The sequence below is a fragment of the Anomaloglossus baeobatrachus genome, chromosome 4 (genome assembly GCF_048569485.1).
Source record: "Anomaloglossus baeobatrachus isolate aAnoBae1 chromosome 4, aAnoBae1.hap1, whole genome shotgun sequence".
NCBI lineage: Eukaryota > Metazoa > Chordata > Amphibia > Anura > Aromobatidae > Anomaloglossus > Anomaloglossus baeobatrachus.
In genome coordinates, this window is record NC_134356.1 from 212,581,690 (window position 1) to 212,601,854 (window position 20,165).

Sequence of the window (20,165 nt, forward strand, 5' to 3'; positions counted from 1 at the left end):
GCTGAGAAGCTGACCCCAGAGCCATCAGCAGTGGATGCAGCACCAGTCCAAGAGCCCGAGATGCTGCCGTACTCCCGCTGGGATGAAGAGGGCCCGACATCCTCCGCTGAGGAAGATTTGTCCAGATACCTCACCTGGGAGCCTGCAAGCGGTGAGGTGGCAGCCAGGCAGGACCCAGCCCGCAGGACACGGCGCCACAGCAGGACAAGGGATCCACCTGCACAGCAGTCTCCCGAGGAGAAGGACGAGGTCACGGCCAGAGACTTAGAGGAAAAGCGGTCCTTGAGAAGGGCCAAATCGCAGGTCAGAGGTCCACTTTGTCGAGGAGTTGTAGAAGACTTCAGTCTAAGGTCTGGATATGGCTTTATAGTAGCATCTGGTGTAAAGGAGGGCATATTTGTAAGCAGGAGAGACGTTAGAGCCCATTTGCCCAGAGGACACCCAGGAAGAGACCTACGGAAGGGAGATTTGGTCGAGTTCACAAAACATCAAGGAGAAAGAGGGTGGTACGCACTGGATGTCATACCATGTACCAGGAACCCCTACAGAGATCCTGCTATCTCTACAACAGATGATGACGACAGGTGCCAAAGCCCAATAGGCAAGAGCCCTGGTAAACAAAAGTAAAGTTAAATACGAAAGTACAGCAAGTTAAAGTTTGAAGTTTGCAACGTTATAGAAAAGTTTAAGAAATGTGCCCACATGAACTGATGTGAGAAAATCCTTTTGCACCTTGTGTATGGACCATAGGCTATGAACTGTCTATAGCCACAAACTCTCGCAGTGTTTATAGTTACCCCAGAGGTACAACCACTACCAGGGAGCACGCCTGTTTATGGGGCCTGGCTCTCCACCACAAAGAGGGTACCTGGTCAGCACCAACTGTGGAGGCCGCCTCTACATCCTGCCAGAAATGGCTGAAGGCGCGGCTCCACCAGGCCAGGTATACCCTGAAACCACCAGACCATGAAAGCCGCCTCTACATCCTGCCAGAAGTGGCTGAAGGCGCGGCCAACGGGAGAGGCAGATGGGAAGAAAGGTCTGGGGAAGCTGATGGCCCAGACCTGGTTACCAAAAGAAACCGGTGACCTGCCGCCTGAGAGGGTTTAGGGTGGGTTAACGGACTTGTGGGTGGAGGGTGGTGATGTATGGTACCTGTTGGTTTTAAAACGTTTTACCATGTTTTACTGTTTTACGCATTTTAAAATGTTGTCTTGCAGCCCGAGGACGTGCTGGTGATAACTAAGGGGGAATGTGGCGCCCCTGACCTGGTCAGGCACCACTGAGTACTGCACCCATGCTGGGGACAGTACAAAACAGGTAATCCAGAAGGCTGACCGAGGTGTGACTACACAGGCGCATAGTGATCAGGTCTCACACATTTACCTTTGAGAGGACCCCTGGGGATCCCAGGAGGGGGCGAAGCCTCCATCTCCACTCGAGGGGTGTGGTAGAGAGCCTGGTTGCTAGGTGACGTAGGCAAGAACAGGAGAGGAGGGAAGAGTGAGCCGAAGACAGTTGAGTGGTGAAGTTCAGGGAGGGCAGAAGCAGACCCTGTAGCTCTACACAATTCTGACAAACGTACGCGCAGTGACTACCGACGGGGGAGATCGGTCACCTGGTAGTGCTGCCCGAAATCCACCCACGACTAAAGAGAGAGCAACGGAGTGGAGAGTAAGGAGACTGTCAGGGAGATACCAGGCCCAAACGGGTAACAGGTCCCGGTGCAGGGATAGATCTACCTGTCCTTTGCCAAACCTGCATGAGGGGGCACTTTACACCCCCAAGACAACACCACAGAGTCCGCAGCCACGTAGCCAAAGTGAGGGCCCATAGCTCACAGGAGGCAAGCAGCCGGAGTGACCTGGTCCAGGCTACAAGCAAACGGGCCAAAAAGAAGGGGAGAGAGGCACCAGCAACTTCCCTGGGCGACCCCAGCAGGGCTTCAAGCAGGGGTTACCCCAAAACACAACGGGCTAAGGAAGGCGAGTTGGTAGCCACCCTCACCAGTCAGCCTGAAGGACACCTGGTTCCAGCCTGGTTCATCCCAGCTACGCCCGGGTTACTCACCCTGCCACCATCAGTGAGTAAAAACCCCTGAAAGACATCCTGCTTGTGCGTGTGAGTCATTCTGCGACTTGTAGTTCCACACACCTACACGGGACCCTGGGGCATGCCTCACTCTCAGGAGGCTATTACAACTGACTGCACCTACTATCAGCCCCAGGCACCCCCTAACCTGCAGTGGCGGTCTCCACTGACCGCAATTCTGAGAGTGGCGTCACGACAATCAAAATAGAGGATTTCCTACCTGTGACAAGATCCAGCCGCGTGGAGTCCCTGAAGGTAATGCACCGCTGCACCGACATCGAACCTCGGGGCCCCACATCACCGCCAGGGTCCAGGGATAGACTTGGTTCGGAGCGACTGGCGTGGCAGGATAGGCGGTACGAGACAGGACAGGGTTAATGCAAGGCAAAGCACAGAGCAAAGCAATACGGGGACCTGAACACTAGCTTGCTAAACACGTAGAACAGGCCCCGCCCACCAGGAAAGAGAAACCTTATATACCCTGTACCTGTCTATGCAATATCCTGTTTCTGGGTGCTGGCCCTTTAAGAAAGGGTCAATGACCGCGCGCGCGCCCTAATGCGCATGCGCGAGGCCCGTGTGCCAGAAGCCAGTCCAGGAAGCGGTGAGGAGGAAGCAGGAGCGCCCGACTGTGTGTCCCATGTTGCCGAGGAGCGCCGGGAGCGGGGAGCAGGACACAAGGAGGGTGCAGGCACGGAGGACGGGACCAGGGGACCGGGAAGCGTGACAGCATCCAACTACTCCACAGAGTGGCTGGCCAGTAAAGGTCTAAAAGATGAAAAAATAATAACAGGGCCCCCTTGTTCACCTGATCTGAACCCCATAGAGAACCTGTAGTCCCCCATAAAATGTGAGATCTACAGGGAGGGAAAACAGTACACCTCTTGGAACAGTGTCTGGGAGGCTGTGATGGCTGTTGCGCGCAATGTTGATCATAAACAGACCAAGTAACTGACAGAATCTATGGATGGTAGGCTGCTGAGTGTCATCATAGTAAAAGGGGGCAATATTATTCACTAATTTTTTGGGGTTTTGTTTTTGCATGTCAGAAATGTTTATTTCTACATTTTGTGCAGTTATATTGGTTTACCTGGTGAAAATAAACAAGTGAGATGGGAATATATTTGGTTTTTATTAAGTTGCTTAATATTTCTGCACAGTAATAGTTACCTGCACAAACAGGTATCCTCCTAAGATAGCCAAATCTAAAAAAAACACACCCCAACTTCCAAAAATATTAAGCTTTGATATTTATGAGTCTTTTGGGTTGATTGAGAACATAGTTGTTGATCAATAATAAAAAAAAATCCGCTAAAATACAACTTGCCTAATAAGTCTGCACACAGTGTACTAATGTAATCGATATGTAATCGATATCTAGAAGAAGTGTTGATGAGTATACAGCAATAGATTTCTTGGTGCTAAATACTTTGAATAAAAAAATAAAACGAGTTGATCCCTTTAACCCTCTGATTCATTACTTTTTACATAGAGCGTTCTCATTTCTTGGACCAAGGGATTTCACTGTTCTGGTGTGGAGGGACAAGATGTGGTTCAGTTATTAAAAGATGCTATTCATAGGCAGGAGGTAAGGCTAATACATATAGTCCTCTGACTAGGCTTGTTCTAGAGTGGTAAATTAATTATCTACTGAATCTTACAGGTACATAATGTTGACGTTATTGCCATTGTCAATGACACAGTTGGCACAATGATGAGTTGTGGCTACAAGGATCATAGCTGTGAGGTTGGCTTCATTGTTGGTAAGTTTTCTGGGGGAGTAATTGGACATTTGAAGAGTGTGAGTGTTTTTTTGGGATGTGTTACATGTCTAGTTGATGATTAATGTTTTTTTTTCTCAGGTACTGGTACTAATGTCTGCTACATGGAAGAAATGGGAAATGTAGAGTCTGTAGAAGGAGATGAAGGTAAAATGTGCATTAATGTAGAATGGGGATCACTTGGTGACAACGGAGAGTTAAGAGAGATCGAAACGGAGTATGACTGTCAAATAGACCAGACGTCTCATGCCCCTGGAAAGCAAAGGTAGGCAAGAGTTGTACCCTAGTATAATTATTCATTTTTCTGAAGTTTGGTAAGTTTCTAAAAAGTGTGAAAATCCAATTAATAAATACTGTATTTTTCGCTTTATGAGATGCACCTGATTATAAGACGCACCCCCAAATTTGGTGAAGGAAAAGAGAATTTTTTTTTTCTGTTAAATGGGGTCCGTTTTATAATGCCAGTGTCCATCTAACAAATCATATAGGGTATATGTCCCTCATAGCCCCCATCCTAAAATTAACCCCCTTAATTTGGATATGTCCCCCTTATATTGAATATAGCCCCCTTGTGCTGGCACACGTCCCCCAGTGATGCCACATGTCCCCTATTGCTGGCACACGTCCCCTATTGCTGGCACATGTCTCCTATTGATGGAACACGTCCCATATTTATGGCACACGACCCCCTGTGTTGGAACACGTCCCCTATTGCTGGCACAGTGGCACTGTGTTATATATGGCCCCCTATGGATGGCACACCTCCCCCTGTGTTAGATATGGCCCTCTATGGATGGCACCTCCCCCCTGTGTTAGATATGGCCCCCTATGAATGGCACACCTCCCACTGTGTTAGATATGACCCCCTACGGATGGCACACCTCCCCATGTGTTAGATATGGCCCCCTATGGATGGCACACCTCTTCCTGTGTTAGATATGGCCCCCTATGGATGGCACACCTCTTCCTGTGTTAGATATGGCCCCCTATGGATGGCACACCTCCTCCTGTGTTAGATATGGCCCCCTATGGATTGCACAACTCCCCCTGTGTTAGATATGGCCCCCATGCTGCTGCCCATAGTAAAATAAAACACTCTTTCCTTACCTTCTCCAGTGCTGTCCTCCCTCGTGTCTCCCTCTGTGCTGCTGAGCTCCTGTACTTCCTGGTTCTCAGTGCCGGTCATGTGATCGGCACAGCAGAGTGATAGCATCTCTGCATGCGCCTGATCACAGCGGCAGCAGAGAGACTGGGGAGACACGCTGGAGGAGGTAAATAAAGAGTTTTTTATTTTACTATGGGCAGCAGCATGGGGGCCATATCTAACACAGGGGGGGCATGTGCCATCAAATGGGGGCGCAGGCAGATATAATATGCGCTACTACCCCAGCCCATCACCGCGGTGCAGTTTCAGCACCACGGTGATGGACAGCGGCAGTGCATATTATATGAGCGGGAGCAGGAGATCTCCCCCTGACACCTGCAGCTTACACCAGCCCCCAGCACCACTCCAGAGCTGCCCCCACCCCTCCCCTGGACTCTGTAGTGTATATATATATATATATATATATATATATATATATACACCAATTCCCATATATTCGGATTATAAGCCGCACCCCCTACTTTCCCCCAAAATTTGGGGGAACAAAAGTGCGTCTTATAAAGTGAAAAATACGGTAATTAATGACTGCAGCTGGAATAATTTTCATGTTTAATTTCTTGTTTATGTTGTGCCTAATATTTATAATCAGCTATTTCATCGACTCCAACTCTCCTGTCCCAGCACCTTTTTTTTTTTTTTCTTGGAGAATTCAATTTGGTGGTCAGGCTGTTAAGTGCAGCTCTAACCCGTTCCCCACCTATCGATTTTTCGTTTTCGTTTTTTCCTCCCCATCTTCCAAAACCCATAACTTTCTTTTTTTCAATAGAGCCATATGACGACTTGTTTTTTGCATGACGAGTTGTAGTTTTGAATAACACCATTCATTCTGCCCCATATTGTACTGGAAAAACAGGGTAAAAAAATCCAAATGCGGTGAAATTGCAAACAAAAAGTGCAATTGCACAATTGTCTTTTTTTATTATTTACCATGTTCACTATATGGTAAAACTGACCTGTCATTATGATTCCCCAGGTCAGTATAAAGGGGGCTTTACATGCTACGATATCGTTAATGTTTTGTCGTCGGGGTCAAGTTGTTAGTGACGCACATCCGGCGTCATTAACGATATCGCAGCGTGTGAAACTGACCAGCGACCTTAAGCGACCTCAAAAATGGTGAAAATCGTTCACCATGGAGAGGTTGTCGCAAACTCAAAAATCGGTAAGGGTTGTTTATCCAGGTGGTTCATCGCTTATGCGGCAGCACACATCGCTATGTGTGACACCGCAGGAGCGAGGAACGTCTCCTTACCTGCCGCCGGCCACAATGAGGAAGGAAGGAGGTGGGCGGGATGTTACGTCCTGCTCATCTCCGCCCCTCCGCTTTGATTGGCCGGCCGCTTAGTGACATTGCGGTGACGTCGCTGTGATGCCGAACGTCTCTCCCCCTTGAAGGAGGGATTGTTCGGCAGTCACAGCAACGCCGCCGACCAGGTAAGTATGTGTGACGCTGCCGTAGCGATAATGTTCACTACGGCAGCGATCACAAACAATCGCATGCGCGACGGGGCGGGTACTTACACGCTCGCTATCGCTACAAATTGCTAGCGATATCGCTACCGTGTAAAGCCCCCTTAAGTTCATAGCTACCGAACATGTGTAATTTTACTTTCCTTTTAAAAAAATATTTTTAGAAGTTAGTACAAAAAGAAGAATTGCGCTTTTGTCGCCATTTTCCGAGATCCATAGTATTCTCATTTTTCGGGATGTGGGACTCAGTAATGACTTATTTTTTGCATCTTGAGCTGGTGTTTTTAATTATACCATTTTTTGGTAGCTGCAATGTTTTCATCACCGGTTATTGCATTTCAATGAAATGTTGCGGCGACGAAAAAAACCATAATTATGGCGTTTTGATAATGTTATCGCTGTGCCGTGTACCAATCAGATTAATTGATATTATATTTTGATAGATCGGGCATTTTTGAATTTGGAAAAAACAAATATGTATTGTTTCATTGTTTTTTTATTGTTTTATTTTCAATGGGGGCAAAAAGGGAGTGATTTGAACTTTTATTTTATTATATTTTCATATTCAAAAAAAAAACCAAAACACTTTTTTTTAATTGATTTTACTAGTGCGCCTTAGGTTACTTTATGCCTGCACTACCAGATTGTTTCTGGTCATTGAAGCGATGCTTCAGCCTCACTCTGATCAGCAGAAATGCTCATCTCCTGTGAATAATGGCACTCTGCTGGCATTCACAGGAAGTGAGTTATGTCAGCAACAGGGGTCATCAGCTGACCGCACACAGTCATGCCAACCCATTGGAGCCCTGTGATCACATTACATGGTCTCTGATGGTGGTGGGAATCAGCACAATCCCTGCTGGAGTGCGTTAGCTTGTGCTGTCAGAGTTTGACAGCGTGATCTAAGGGGTTAACAGGATCCAATCCACCTGTGCCTGTTAGCTGCACATGTCTGCTGATCAGATCAGCAGACATGTGTGGTCGATAATGTGGGCTCGCTGCACAAGCTTAAATTACAGGGAGTGAGGCGACCTAGCACTTATATACATCCTATGTTTTAAAAGGGTAAATTTGTACAAGAAAATACACCTGGAACAAATTAAATGAGCCTTTTTTTAGAATCATTTACACTGGTAGATCCAATGATTATTCAACCGAACATTAAAGAGGTGGTTCACTACTTAGTTTTTCAAGCCACATAGATATTATGTTGAGAAACAAGGTTTCTCTCAAATACCTTGTATTGCCAATAGCGCCTGTGAGACGTGCTATTGCAGTCCGCTCATCACCTTCTTGTGAACCTTATGCTTTGTGACCTCTGATGTCGGGTGATGTCAAGTCAACTTCCAGTTGACTTGTCATCACCGAGCCCGGCCCCAATCTTCCTGAGTGACTGGGCTGTGGGCGTCATTTCACCGCTCGTCATAACCCAGTGTTGCTCCTGCTTGCGGCACTCTGCAGCGAAGGAGGAAGCAGGGAGATGCTGGGCTGTGACGCTGGGCTTTGACGCTGGGCTGTGATGACCGGTGAAATGCCACCCACAGTCCAGTCACTCAAGGAGACTGGGGCCAGGCTCGGTGATGCTAGGTCAACTGGAAGTTAGACATTAGAGGTCACAAAGCCCAGGGATCACGAGAAGGGGATGAGTGGACCAAAATAAGGCCAGTCACAGGCACTACGGGCACAACAAGGTATTTGAGAGAATCCTTGTTTCTCAACATAATATTGATGTGCCTTGGAAAAATAACTAGTGCACCACCCTTTTTATATTAAATGTGCGTGTATTGTCTGTTTAAAATCGCATAGCACACAGACCAATATTATTCAATAAGGCTGATCAGATGAGGTTTCTCACAAGCAACAAGTGGCCATGTGAAAAAGAGACAAATTACAGTATGCAATATTCTCTTTCCTAGTTTGGTGAGACTCTCCTATTCAAGTCCATGGGTGCACAGGAAAAAATGGGATCCCTTATGGATTATTTGTATTATATCAGATTTTTATGGATACATTGCCATTATTAATACAGAACAATATTTGACCATGTACAGTATAAACTATTGTATAAATATGGTTCTAAAAAATGTGGACCTGAAAAGTAATAAGGTTGAAACTAGTCCGTGATGAAAAATGGACAATATACCATGCGCTTATCTGAACTGGGTGTGACAGCTGACTCATAAGACATATCAGAAAACAAATGTGACCCACCAAATAGTCAAATGTAAAATGTGAGCGAAGGTTGTATTATAAAGGCATTGTAGCCTAATAGAGTTTTTGTTCAGAAACCCATTTAGTTCAACCAAATGCCTTCCATACTGTGCAAACTGCAAGGGGCTTACAAAATTACAAAACCTTCATCTTCAAATGTGGAGAATAATACGCTAGACGGACTTTGAACATCTGAGAGCTAATTATACTCCTAGCACATATTTTATACCTTCCCTATATGATGTTGATCTCCAATTAACTGTAGCAAAATGATCTAAGTACAGTAGGATGTTCCTGTGTGCAGACGTTACTAATATGGAACATCTTTGTTTTAACCTCAAAAGAAAATGTAATTATGCAGGTGGTCAGACGGGGAAACAAAGTATTGGACAGAGCCATTCCTTTGCTTTAATTCATTAAAGTTTCTCACATCCTTTAAGGAAAGCTTTTAGCAAGAATGTGAAAAATAACTTCTTAAAAAAAATGTATTTTATAATAATTCAATTTTACTCTGGGAATTATAATTTATTCTAATGGTCCTCATATATTTTCTTAGTATCACAGAAAAAGCCCATTGCTAATTGAAAGTGGAACTGGTTTCGTGCTTAGTGTGATGCTGGGTTTTGAAAGGTTTTTCTGCTTTTAATAGATACTACATTTCTCTGCTTTCTTTCTACAAACAGTAATTTTCAGTAGCTTAAAGGGGTTGTCCACTATTAGAACAAACCCTTCTCATTCCACATTTGAAGCCTATACTAACCTTCCATACTGGCACCCTTAAAGCAGTGTCTAGGCTCACTGTGCTGGGGTTCACGTGGGGTTGTGACATCACGCTAGCCCCATGTCCAATTAGTACCAGCTTCCTTCTCCCTGCCTTCAGACCAAATTAACAATTAACAGGAAGTGAATACAGCTGCAGTGGTCACTTCCTGTTGATTAACTCGCTTGGTCCAAAGGCGAGGAGAAGGAAGCTGGTACTGATTGGACTTGGGGCTCACATGACGTCACAACCCCATGTGAACCCAGGCACCATGAACCCGGACACTGCTGGAAAGGTGTCGGCACTGGAGGTGAGTATAGCCTTTATTATTTTACCTTGGGAAGAAACATGTGGAATGAGAAGGGGTTGCCCTAGTAGTGCACAACTCCTTTAAGGGTATGTGTCATGTGCTGTCCGGATCTGTGTTTGCGGATCACTACTACCATGTTGGACTCTGTCCACACTACTGAGTCTGACAGACAACCTATCATGTGCTTCCCGGATCAGCACCCGCAGTTTTCTACTACCAGGTTGGACTCTGTACACACTTCAGATTCTAACAATCAAACTGGCTTCTATTGAGGAGCTCTGTCCTACCGGGTGTTGGCTGTTATATCACCACTATAGGCGTTTTAGGAGTTAATGCCTCCTGGAGCAGTGTGTGGCTTCTCAGAGAATGAGGTTGCTAATCACCATCTTCAGCTGGTCTCCTCCTACTTAAGACTGGGGAGTTTCCTGAGTTATCACCGAAGATAGCATCTGCTTGGCTGTTGCGATATCCTGGCATCAGTGGCAATCTTCCTTTTGGTGTCCAGTGACTAGTTAGAGTCTGAAGTGTGTACAGAGTCCAACCTGGTAGTAGCAAACTGCAGGTGCCAATCTGGGCAGCGCATGATAGGTTGTTTGTCGGACTCAGTAGTAGAGTCCGACATGGTAGTAGCGATCTGCAAAGGCGGATTCGGACAGCGTATGACAGTATGTTCACACTTTTCAGAGAATATTCCACTTCAGATTTGGTTGCAAATTTGGCAACCAATTCACGACGACTGCATTACTAATATTTTTTGTTGTGAATTTCACCCTGCTTCTTTGAAGGGTGATTTCTGTAATAATAAGAAGAATGAGAATGCTAGAGATTTGAGAATCTCATTGTCATACTGATATTTTTGCAATGTGCAAATAGGGTTTTGAAAACTCAATTTACTTGTATTATAATTGCATATGGTTTTAGGCAGTGGCTGTAAACTGATTTTTCCTTTCACCAGCTACAACTAGTGTATGGTGAAATGGAAAGTCCTTTTAATAGCATCATAAAAGGCAATTTATATACTTGCCCATCTTTTGTTCATATGCAGGTTTGATAAGATGATTAGTGGATTGTACATGGGAGAAATTGTGCGTCAAATAATTATTAAACTGGCGAATAAAGGTCTACTGTTTGGCGGCATCACAACACCTCAACTACTTACCAAAGAAGCAATACAAACCCATGATGTGTCAGATATTGAGAAGTAAGTATTTCAGTATTTCAACATGCATTTCACTATGCTGCTGTGGCGCCCCTGACCTGGTCAGGCACCACTGAGTACTGCACCCATGCTGGGGACAGTACAAAACAGGTAATCCAGAAGGCTGACCGAGGTGTGACTACACAGGCGCATAGTGATCAGGTCTCACACATGTACCTTTGAGAGGACCCCTGGGGATCCCAGGAGGGGGCGAAGCCTCCATCTCCACTCGAGGGGTGGAGGGGGCGAAGCCTCCATCTCCACTCGAGGGGTGTGGTAGAGAGCCTGGTTGCTAGGTGACGTAGGCAAGAACAGGAGAGGAGGGAAGAGTGAGCCGAGGACAGTTGAGTGGTGAAGTTCAGGGAGGGCAGAAGCAGACCCTGTAGCTCTACACAATTCTGACAACGTACGCGCAGTGACTACCGACGGGGGAGAACGGTCACCTGGTAGTGCTGCCCGAAATCCACACACGGCTAAAGAGAGAGCAACGGAGTGGAAAGTAAGGAGACTGTCAGGGAGATACCAGGCCCAAACGGGTAACAGGTCCCGGTGCAGGGATAGATCCACCTGTCCTTTGCCAAACCTGCATAAGGGGGCACTTTACACCCCCAAGACAACACCACAGAGTCCGCAGCCACGTAGCCAAAGTGAGGGCCCATAGCTCACAGGAGGCAAGCAGCCGGAGTGACCTGGTCCAGGCTACAAGCAAACGGGCCAGAAAGAAGGGGAGAGAGGCACCAGCAACTTCCCTGGGCGACCCCAGCAGGGCTTCAAGCAGGGGTTACCCCAAAACACAACGGGCTAAGGAAGGCGAGTTGGTAGCCACCCTCATAAGTCAGCCTGAAGGACACCTGGTTCCAGCCTGGTTCATCCCAGCTACGCCCGGGTTACTCACCCTGCCACCATCAGTGAGTAAAATCCCTGAAAGACATCCTGCTTGTGCGTGTGAGTCATTCTGCGACTTGTAGTTCCACACACCTACACGGGACCCTGGGGCATGCCTCACTCTCAGGAGGCTATTACAACTGACTGCACCTACTATCAGCCCCAGGCACCCCTAACCTGCAGTGGCGGTCCCCACTGACCGCAATTCTGAGAGTGGCGTCACGACAATCAAAATAGAGGATTTCCTACCTGTGACGAGATCCAGCCGCGTGGAGTCCCTGAAGGTAATGCACCGCTGCACCGACACCGAACCTCGGGGCCCCACACTGCAGTCACTCATTTATGTCCATTGCCATTTTATTCTCAAAAAGCCACATATTGTAAATGTATGTTCATAATATGTAGAGGTCTTGATGCTTTTTTTTTCAGCATGAATAACGCAGGTATATTATTTTGGTGCTAAGCCATTTGAACTAACTGGGAGAAAAACTGGTGAAAGAATTGCCATGCAGCATTTAAAAAATTATATATATATATATATATATATATATATTTTTTTTTAAAGGGAACCTGTCACCGGATTTGGGGCCTATAAGCTGCAGCTACCACCAGTGAGCTCTTATATACAGCATTCTAGCATGCTATATATAAAAGCCCAGGCCGCTTTATAAAACATAATAAACACTTTATAATACTCACCTAGGAGGGTGGTCCGGTGCAGACTGGTCAAATTTGTGGCTCTGTTCTCCGGGACTGGCGCCTTCTCTTTCGGCCATCTTGGGCTTCCTTCTTCTGAAGCCGGTGTACATCATTCTACATCATGCACCAGGCCTGTATTGAGGTCCTGCGCAGGTGCACTATAGTAGGGCATATCAAAGTGCGTTTGCGCAGGACCTCAGTGCCGGTGAGTGTGTATGACGTAGGACGCGTCATGCACACTGACTTCAGAAGAAGGAGAACAAAGATGGCCGAAAGAGGAGGCGCCGGCACCGGAGAACGGCGACACACATTTGACCAGTCTGCACCGGACTGCGCCCCCTAGGTGAGTGTTCTAAAGTGTTTTTTATGTTTTATACAGTGACCTGGGATCTTATATACAGTATGTTAGAATGCTGTATATAAGAGCCCACTGGTGGTGGCCGACAGCTTACAGGCCCCAAATCTGGTGACAGGTTCCCTGTAAATCTCATTCATTTTGGTAAAACACTTTCATTTGGCTTGAAAAAATGTATATGTAAAAACACACATCGAAAACTTTACATCTGGACAAGTTCTAGGCGTGCACACAACATCTTTTTCAGGTGGATTCTCCTTGGAACCTACCTGAAAAAGCACTAAATATGGCAAAAAATTAACACATGCGGTGCAATTTAAAAAAAATGACTTGATGTACATGTTCAGTTTTTTTTAACACATTTTAACAAAAGCCACTCTTTTTTCTAATACATACATTTAGAAAACAAATTTGGGCAGTTGCAAAAAGCATCAGAAAATACATCAAAGGATGTCAAAGTCTGCTGCTTCAAAAACTCAGCGGGTGCGCCGGTATTTGACAGACAACGCGTGCACATACCCTAAGCTTATTGGGAAGTGCCAGTATTCTGATATTCTGAGTTTTTTGTTTTATGATTCTAAATGTTTACATATTTTACATCTTGTACAGTGACACCTCTGGTCTAGGAAAAGCTAAAACTCTCTTGGTTTCTTTGGGACTGAAGCCAACTAATCAAGATTGTGACCTGGTGAAGGATGTATGCAGTGCCGTGTGCACGAGATCTGCAAAGCTATGTGCTGCTGGCCTTGCTGCAGTTGCCAACCGCATTAAGAATACTCATCATGACCCCATGGGACACATGACTGTTGGAGTGGACGGTTCTGTTTACAAGACCAACCCAAAGTAAGAGATTAAAATGTCTGTCAGCTCTTTGGTATAATACCATAGCTTCACTATTGGGCAGCAATTAGGGTTGTAGAGCTCTGTATTGTGGTTACTTATCTATTGCCAAAATATGGACTCTAAAGGGTGCTTTACACGCTGCGACATCGCTAGCGATCTCATTAGCGATGTAACACGCCAGATCGCACATACGATTTGCTGAGATTGCACATGTGACGGGTGGTACAAAATGACCTATGTGCGATCTCGGCAAATCTTATCTGCGATCTGGCGTGTCACATCGCTAACGAGATCGCTAGCGATCTCGCAGCGTGTAAAGCACCCTTAAGTCTAAGCTTCAAAGTGTGGGCAGTTGGTCATTGTAGCCAGGGTTGATATTTCTCACATACTATCTGGAGGGGGGGTAGGTGGAATAGTAGACACAAAGTATTTCCAATGCAATATGCTTGCCCTAAATTAGGCCACTGTCCAGTTACAGATCATCAACCGTAATATTATAATCTAGGCCATCCTGGAAATATGAGCCCAGGACAAAACCTGGGCCAGACTAGGAAGATGTTCATATGTGGGGGTCAGCCGGTGCTGATTTTGTTCCATAATTCATGTATCCTTCCCTCAAGGAAACAAAATATTACTTTAGCCTGGAACGTTTGAGTATTTCTGTTATTTCTCTCTTTTTATTTTAGAGCTGTTTTGCATATTTGTGTGCTGTTTTAGCTTTATCTTTTATACCTATTATTGTAAGCACAGTATTTTTTATATTAAAGCTTAAAACGTTAATATGTTTGATCCTTGCTTGCTCTAAAGAGTCCATAGCCTTACATGGAGTTGATTGTCAGACAGTAGCATATTTCAAGTGCTCATCACCCCTTTGGGTTTGATGAGTGGTGGCAGCACATTGTGTGGACTGTCAGGGTCAGCCTAAAACCAAGTTCCAGTGCTGGTTGAGTGAGAGGAGGTAAATTAACCCTTGTAGATGCACCCCATGTCACGTGATAAGGAGCAAGCAAGCAGAAAAATTGTTATTCTGTAAAAGATTTCTGTAAAAGAGGAAATCTGCAATATCATTTTAGACTGAAAATAGAAAGGTAGTACAATGCTGACACATCACTGTGGCCTCTTGATTCTTAATATCAATGAGGGTGCCAGATGTTGGCTCCCCAGCAATCATCAATTAATGGCATATGCCTTAGAAATGCCATCACTTAGGGTACCTTCACACTTAGCGATGCAGCAGCGATCCGACCAGCGATCTGACCTGGTCAGGATCGCTGCTGCATCGCTACATGGTCGCTGGTGAGCTGTCAAACAGGCAGATCTCACCAGCGACCAGTGAACAGCCCCCAGCCAGCAGCGACGTGCAAGCGACGCTGCGCTTGCACGGAGCCGCCGTCTGGAAGCTGCGGAGACTGGTAACTAAGGTAAACATCGGGTATGGTTACCCGATGTTTACATTAGTTACCAGTGTGAGCAGGGAGCAGGGAGCCGCGCACACTAAGCGCTGGCTCCTTGCTCTCCTAGCTACAGTACACATCGGGTTAATTAACCCGATGTGTAATGCAGCTACATGTGCAGAGAGCAGGGAGCCTCGCACACTGAGCGCTGGCTCCTTGCTCTCCTAGCTGCTGTACACATCGGGTTAATTAACCCGATGTGTACAGCAGCTACATGTGCAGAGAGCCGGAGCCGGCAGCACAGGCAGCGTGAGAGCTGCAGAGGCTGGTAACTAAGGTAAATATCGGGTAACCACCTTGGTTACCCGATGTTTATCTTGGATACAGCTTACCTCAGCTGTCAGACGCCGGCTCCTGCTCCCTGCTCGCTTCATTTGTCGCTCTCTTGCTGTCACACACAGCGATCTGTGTGTCACAGCAGGAGAGCGGCTTTGAAGAAAACGAACCAGGGCTGTGTGTAACGAGCAGCGATCTCGCAGCAGGGGCCAGATCGCTGCTCAGTGTCACACACAGCGAGATCGCTAATGAGGTCACTGCTGCGTCACAAAAACCGTGACTCAGCAGCGATCTCGGCAGCGAGCTCGCTGTGTGTGAAGCACCCCTTAAAGAAGTAGAAATCTCTTTAATCTAACAATCAGTGTGGTATATTATCTTATTTACTGGGTTATTGTCCAGCTATACAGGCTATAATATAGTATATCCTCTGCTAGTTCTTAATTAGTCCGATATAATTTAATTTGCGGGGAAAAAAGCATAAGGCTAGAAATGCTTGTTCTATCTTCATCAGCAAATTTTATCAAACATTAGGTCCATATCTTCACATTTATTTCAGAACTGAAGCAGTATAAGAACTAAGTGGTACTTTACACGTTGCAACATCACTAACATCGGCTAGCATTGTCGAGCGCAATATCACCCGCCCCCGTCGCACATGCGATATCTGGTGATCGCTTCCGTAGCGAACATTATTGCTATGGCAGCTTCACACGCACATACCTGGTCGGCGACGTCGCGGTGACCGCCAAACAATCCCTCCTTCAAGGGGGAGGTACATTCTGCGTTACCGCGATGTCACCGTGATGTCACTAAGCGGCCGGCCAATAGAAGCGGAGGGGCGGAGATGAGCAGGACATAACATCCCGCCCACCTTCTTCCTTCCGCATTGCCGGTGGGCGCAGGTAAGGAGATGTTTGTCGTTCCTGCGGGTTTACACATAACGATGTGTGGTGCTGCAGGAATGACAAACAACATCGTACCTGCGGCCGAACCAACATTATGGAAATGAACGACGTTACGCAGATCAGCGATATTGTACGCTTCTGTGCTCGTTCATCGTCGCACCTAGGATTTACACGTTGCAATGTCGCTACCGGCGCTGGATGTGCGTCACTAACAACGTGACCTCGACGATATATCGGTAGCGATGTCGCAACGTGTAAAGCCTGCCTAAGGCTTATACCCAAGACTTTATAACAGCTTTGTTATGGCCCCAATTCCTGGACCAACTGTTTGTCTTCTGTCCTCACCTACCAATCTCATAGGTATACATGAAGCTGTTTGCATCAGTTGACTCTGTTGGACTTGGAATTTCTGCCATAAAATGGCTAGTAGACAGTTGTGTGAATCACTGCCTTATTTAGGAATCAATTTATGGTTTCATTACTATTTGTAAGCCCAACTTGGGTCCAAAATAAAGGTGGGACAGGTGGGAAATCTTTAAATACAGTTGTTCTGTGTTGGTTCCACTTCTAGTTTTGCCTTATAAATACTGATGTGTGAAAAAGGCCTAACTTTCACATTGACCATCTTCTTCATGATGGTAAACCGGATGATGGTTGATAAAATATCAAATTGCGTCCCTTGATTATATTACAGGTTTAGTGAACATCTCAATCAGACTCTGAAGGAGTTGGCTCCAGGCTGCCAAATTAAGTTTCTAGTGTCTGAAGATGGAAGTGGAAAAGGCACAGCAATCGTAACGGCTGTAGCGCAGCGGCTTGCTGACCAAAGACAATTAATTGATAAAATCTTAGAACCTTTTGTTATGACCCAGGCAAAACTAAAAGAAATCCAAAAACGCATGCGAAATGAAATGGAAATTGGTCTTCAAAAATGTACACAACCTGCAGCTATTGTGAAGATGCTCCCCACATTTGTGCGCGCTACACCAAATGGAACGGGTAACTAATAAACTAAGTATCTGTCACTTTTATGTAGTAAATTGTTGAAAATTGTAAAACATTTTAATCTTTTATAGAACGTGGAGAATTTCTAGCTCTTGACTTGGGAGGAACCAACTTCCGTGTTTTATATACACACGTGGGCGTAAAAAATGAGAGAGGAGTACAAATAAAAAGCAAAACTTTTGCCTTGCCAACTGAAAAAATCCAAGGAACTGGAGAAGAAGTACGGTTTAATGATTATTTATGACTTGCTGCATATGGTAACCTGCCAGATGTATAACCTAAATTGGGTTTATTAGTCAATACAAATAGCCAAGTAAAATGATTGCTCATGGTCTAGCGTTCCCTTTGGTACTCCTTGGCAACTTGATCAAGGCAGTGCAAACTTTCCCTTCACTCATATGCCAGCATCCTGGGTGCCTCTTGTGATTACTAGGCCTTCACAATTGCATGTGTCCTAGTCATTATTGCCCTGGTTCAGCAGCCATGGCGTATAGATGTACATGCCCACCAGGTTTCTGCTAATGCTACTACTTACTGTTAAATGCACTAAGGCAAAAAAGACTTTATTTTGTTGAAACCGTAGTACTGTATTACATATGTATATTATATATGAATATTGGGTGCAGTTCACAAATTGGCAATAAAGCCACTATGAATTTTTACATTCGTACTTCTGAATGTGCAACGGATCTATATTAGGATTAATTTGTGGGGCCCCGAGGCTCGGTGTCGGTGCAGCGGTGCATTACCTTCAGGGACTCCACGCGGCTGGATCTTGTCACAGGTAGGAAATCTTCTATTTTGATTGTCGTGACGCCACTCTCAGAATTGCGGTCAATGGGGACCGCCACTGCAGGTTAGGGGTGCCTGGGGCTGATGGTAGGTGCAGTCAGTTGTAATAGCCTCCTGAGAGTGAGGCAGGCCCCAGGGTCCCGTGTAGGTGTGTGGAACCACAAGTCGCAGAATGACTCACACGCACAAGCAGGATGTCTTTCAGGGATTTTACTCACTGATGGTGGCAGGGTGAGTAACCCGGGCGTAGCTGGGATGAACCAGGCTGGAACCAGGTGTCCTTCAGGCTGATTTATGAGGGTGGCTACCAACTCGCCTTCCTTAGCCCGTTGTGTTTTGGGGTAACCCCTGCTTGAAGCCCTGCTGGGGTCGCCCAGGGAAGTTGCTGGTGCCTCTCTCCCCTTCTTTTTGGCCAGTTTGCTTGTAGCCTGGACCAGGTCACTCCGGCTGCTTGCCTCCTGTGAGCTATGGGCCCTAACTTTGGCTACGTGGCTGCGGACTCTGTGGTGTTGTCTTGGGGGTGTAAAGTGCCCCCTCATGCAGGTTTGGCAAAGGAAAGGTGAATCTATCCCTGCACTGGGACCTGCTACCCGTTTGGGCCTGGTTCTCCCTGACAGTCTCCTTACTTTCCACTCCGTTGCTCTCTCTTTAGCTGTGTGTGGATTTCGGGCAGCACTCCCAGGTGACCGTTCTCCCCCGTCGGTAGTCACTGCGCGGACGCTGTTAGACTGCAACAGCCCCAGGGTCTGCTCCTCACGTCTGCTTTGCCTGAGCTGCACACTAAACTGGCTCACTGCTCCTCCTCTCCTATTCTTGCCTACGTCACCTAGCAACCAGGCTCTCTACCACACCCCTCGAGTGGAGATGGAGGCTTCGCCCCCTCCACCCCTCGGGTGGAGGTGGAGGCTTCGCCCCCTCCTGGGATCCCCAGGGGTCCTCTCAAAGGTACATGTGTGAGACCTGATCACTATGCGCCTGTGTAGTCACACCTCGGTCAGCCTTCTGGATCACCTGTTTTGTACTGTCCCCAGCATGGGTGCAGTACTCAGTGGTGCCTGACCAGGTCAGGGGCGCCACAAATTCAGTTGGCGTTCAGTGGGCTTAATTTTTAGCATGTCTGTCCAAATTTTTTTTTTTCTTCTCTTTCCTGTTGCATGTGAACAGAAATGCAGAAACCCCATTGAATGCAGAAACCCCATTGAATGCAGACTATCCTAGGATTTTACACTGTTAAGCCCCCTTCACACATCCATGAAAAACGTTTGTGTTTTGCATGGCCTTGTTGAAGGCGTATATTGCCCATCAGTGGGCCATGATTTTGGCACGCTAGTGTTTACCGTGTTCTATTCGTGATAGCACACGGAGAGCAGGAACTTTTTACTCACCTGTCTCCAGCGCTGCTGTCCCCGCTGCTCATGTCTTCGGCACTGCTGCTTCCAGGTCCGCGGTGCAGTGAATATTCATGAGCATAATGAGCAGACCTGGAAGCAAGTTAAAGCAGCGCCGAAGACGGCAGCGCTGTAGACAGAAGAGTATAGAAAATAATTTTATTTCAAAGACACTTGTTTTCTCTGGTACGTGTCATACTGATGTCACACGGATCAAATCAGTATGTGGCTTGTGTGACATCTGTGCTGCCGGGGAAAACACACGTCCATGAGAAAACACTGATGTGTACGCAGACCCATTGATTTGAATGGATCTGTGTATGTCTGTGACTCCGGTAGGTATGAAAATGGACGTCATACTGTACATACCGGAATCACTGATATGTGAAGGCGTTCTAATCCAAATCTCGACATGTGTGAATGTTTTGTGGTGTTAAAATCTTACTTCTGAACTATTTCAGTCCTTGCACTTTTGTTAATTTATACCCATTTGCATCTTTGGGTAAGATCATTGCAACCCTTATGGTGGCAAGCTAGTAGTGGGGAATTGACCATGTGTTCATAGATAGGGCATTGA

At 46.3% G+C, this 20,165-nt stretch overlaps 1 protein-coding gene across 1 annotated transcript in view; it reads left to right on the plus strand.

Moving 5' to 3' along the window:
• Positions 1-20,165, plus strand: part of HK3 (hexokinase 3) — a 204,989-nt gene that overhangs the window by 145,953 nt on the left and 38,871 nt on the right. Inside the window, exons 6-12 of the mRNA XM_075344649.1 lie at positions 3,584-3,679; positions 3,755-3,854; positions 3,954-4,137; positions 10,834-10,989; positions 13,535-13,768; positions 17,098-17,402; positions 17,480-17,628. Of these exons, the coding sequence (XP_075200764.1) occupies positions 3,584-3,679; positions 3,755-3,854; positions 3,954-4,137; positions 10,834-10,989; positions 13,535-13,768; positions 17,098-17,402; positions 17,480-17,628 (1,224 nt within the window). The remainder of the gene's footprint in view (positions 1-3,583; positions 3,680-3,754; positions 3,855-3,953; positions 4,138-10,833; positions 10,990-13,534; positions 13,769-17,097; positions 17,403-17,479; positions 17,629-20,165) is intronic.